The following is a 2,684-nucleotide window of genomic DNA, read 5'->3' on the forward strand; positions in this document are numbered from 1 at the left end:
CAGCATGGACTGGGCATCCGGTCTGGTTGCTCACTTCCAGAGCCTTCAGAGCCTGCCACCTTGTAGTTTCTGGACAGGACAGCACTTCTGCCCTGACATTAGGCTGTCATGTGTTGACTTTATTTGTAGGTGTGTGTGTGTCATCTCTCCTTCAATCCTGTTTTGCTCCAGCCACAGGGAGCCTACTCTCTTTTTTCTTTCTTTTTTTTTTGGACGGAGTCTCTCTTTGTCGCCCAGGCTGGAGTGCAGTGGCATGATCTTGGCTCACTGCAAGCTCTGCCTCCCGGGTTCACACTATTCTCCTGCCTCAGCCTCCCGAGTAGCTGGGACTACAGGTGCCTGCCACCACGCCTGGCTAAGTTTTTGTTTTTAGTAGAGATGGGGTTTCACCGTGTTAGCCAGGATGGTCTCGATCTCCTGACCTCGTGATCCATCCACCTCGGCCTCCCAGAGTGCTGGGATTACAGGCGTGAGCCACCGTGCCTAACCTTGTGTTTGCTTCTGACCCCCAGAAGTCCTACCTTTTCCCTTGCTCAGTCTTTATCTATTTTAGGCAATTAGGGAAAACACCCTAATCAACTGCTGGTGGCTGAGATCCAAGAGAAACTCAGCTTCCTCTTTAGTGGGTGCATCAGAGTTGGGGCTTCTTAGGAGCCACCTGGCATGTGGCAGCCCCCCCCCAAAAACACCTTTTCAGGGGGTGGTTTGCATCGTCTTCCCCTTCTTGCTTCTGGTTGCAAAGTGATTCCTATCACCTCTCCTCACATCCTTAAGTTCTCAAGGTTACCAAGGGCTATTCCTGTTGCAGTTTAGGTTTGGTTGACTTGGGCCAGAGGTTATGTTTGTGGATGCGTGTGGCTGCCCATGGTCTGAGGCTGCACCCACCCACGTTGGTTCTGATAAGTGTCTCTGACTCATAAGGCAGAAATGAGCAGGGGCTTCTCACATTTGCCTTGACTGTCACAGGGCCCCAGCTGGTCAGCTACTCTTTCCTTCCCGGATCATTTTCCCAGCCCTTAGTTCCCATAGGAAGCTTTCTCTCAAATAATGATTTCTGCTGGGCATGGTGGCTCATGCCTGTAATCCCAGCACTTTGGGAGGCCAAGGTGGGCAGATCACTTGAGGCCAGGGGTTTGAGACCAGTCTGGGCAACATGGCAAAACCCCATCTCTACTAAAAATACAAAAAAATTAGGTGGGAGAGTTGCTTGAACCCAGGAGGTGGAAGTTCAAGTGAGCCAAGATCGAGCCACTGCACTCCACCCTATCTCAAGAAAAGAAAAAAGAAAAAAAATCTGCCCTCAAGAGGTATTTGGTGCTTTGGACAATGCCATGAAGAGTGCTACTTTGGTGGTGAGGGATACAGACCCTAGGGGCTCTGAGCTGAATAATCCTCTTGTCCCTTACATTTCTCTGCCAGTTATACAACAGCCAATGCGGAGTCTGACAATGAGCGGGACTCTGACAAAGAAAGTGAGGACGGGGAAGATGAAGTGAGCTGCGAGACTGTGAAGATGGGAAGAAAGGATTCTCTGGACCTGGAGGAGGAGGCAGCTTCGGGTGTTGTGCCCAGTGCCCTGGAGGCTGGAGGTTCCTCAGGCTTGGAGGATGTGCTGCCTCTCCTGCAGCAGGCTGACGAGCTGCACAGGGGTGATGAGCAAGGCAAGCGGGAGGGATTCCAGCTGCTGCTCAACAACAAGCTGGCGGTGAGGCTCCAGCTGCCTGCCTGCTTCTCCCTCCCTCCCTCCCTCCCTCCATCTGCTTCTGAGCCCTGGGGAATGAAGGCCCATGTGGTTACTGCCCCTACAAGGTGACATGGGACGAGAAATGGTGAGACAGCTGGTTCTGCATCTGTCCCCTGGGTTGCATATCCTCTTCTAAGGAGGCCCAGCATGGACCCTAGGGCCAGGGTACCGCTTGCCCCAGAGCTGCCTCCCCTCTGGCGATAGGGAGCGTAGTCCTCTGCCTTCTGTAGAGCTACTGCAGAAAGAACTGTACCTCTCACCTCTAGGGGGAAATGTGGAAAGAACTGTATTTTTTTTCTCCTCTTGTTTCCCTTGAGGCAGAGTCCAAGCTGCCAGCCCCATTACAAGTGACAACTGTGTAGGTCGTTCACCCACAATTCTCTTCTCAGGTTCAGACAAAATTTATGCCCACCCAGGTATAAATGCCCCCCTCCGGAAGTTAGAAGTTTCCCTTTTCCTTTCACACTTTCTTCATGTGTCAGCAAAAGACCTCGTGCCTTATGACATCTTGGAGTTGACCTTTCCTCCCGCCAGTTCTAGGAGGCCAGAATGCCCTCTGTGATTGTGCAAGCTACTGGCTAGACAGAGAATGTGTCATACATTAACTGCATGTGGGAAGGGATGACTGGGGGGAAGACTGCCTGTAGGAGCTGGCCTGATATTGATGATTGTAACATACTAGCTTGGAAATTCAAACCTAGGGTGTGGGGGAAGGCCAGGGCCCCCATTCTCCACAGCTGAGGAAAAAGGGGCCTTACCTGTTTTCGTCTGGTCTTCAGTATGGAAGCCGGCAGGACTTTCTCTGGCGCCTGGCCCGAGCCTACAGTGACATGTGTGAGCTCACTGAGGAGGTGAGCGAGAAGAAGTCATATGCCCTAGATGGTAAGTGCTTGACAGCTTCCTGTGGGAAGGTGACTGGTTCGGGGTGGGGCTGGCCCAT

At 52.3% G+C, this 2,684-nt stretch overlaps 1 protein-coding gene across 3 annotated transcripts in view; it reads left to right on the forward strand.

Annotated features, from left to right (window-relative positions):
* RMDN3 (regulator of microtubule dynamics 3) overlaps window positions 1-2,684 on the forward strand; it is a 28,877-nt gene that overhangs the window by 7,122 nt on the left and 19,071 nt on the right. For all 3 annotated transcript variants that reach the window (XM_011989288.1, XM_011989289.1, XM_011989290.1), the window contains exons 5-6: window positions 1,420-1,705; window positions 2,524-2,626. In XM_011989288.1, the coding sequence (XP_011844678.1) occupies window positions 1,420-1,705; window positions 2,524-2,626 (389 nt within the window). The remainder of the gene's footprint in view (window positions 1-1,419; window positions 1,706-2,523; window positions 2,627-2,684) is intronic.

This window comes from Mandrillus leucophaeus, unplaced genomic scaffold (assembly GCF_000951045.1).
Source record: "Mandrillus leucophaeus isolate KB7577 unplaced genomic scaffold, Mleu.le_1.0 Scaffold35, whole genome shotgun sequence".
NCBI lineage: Eukaryota > Metazoa > Chordata > Mammalia > Primates > Cercopithecidae > Mandrillus > Mandrillus leucophaeus.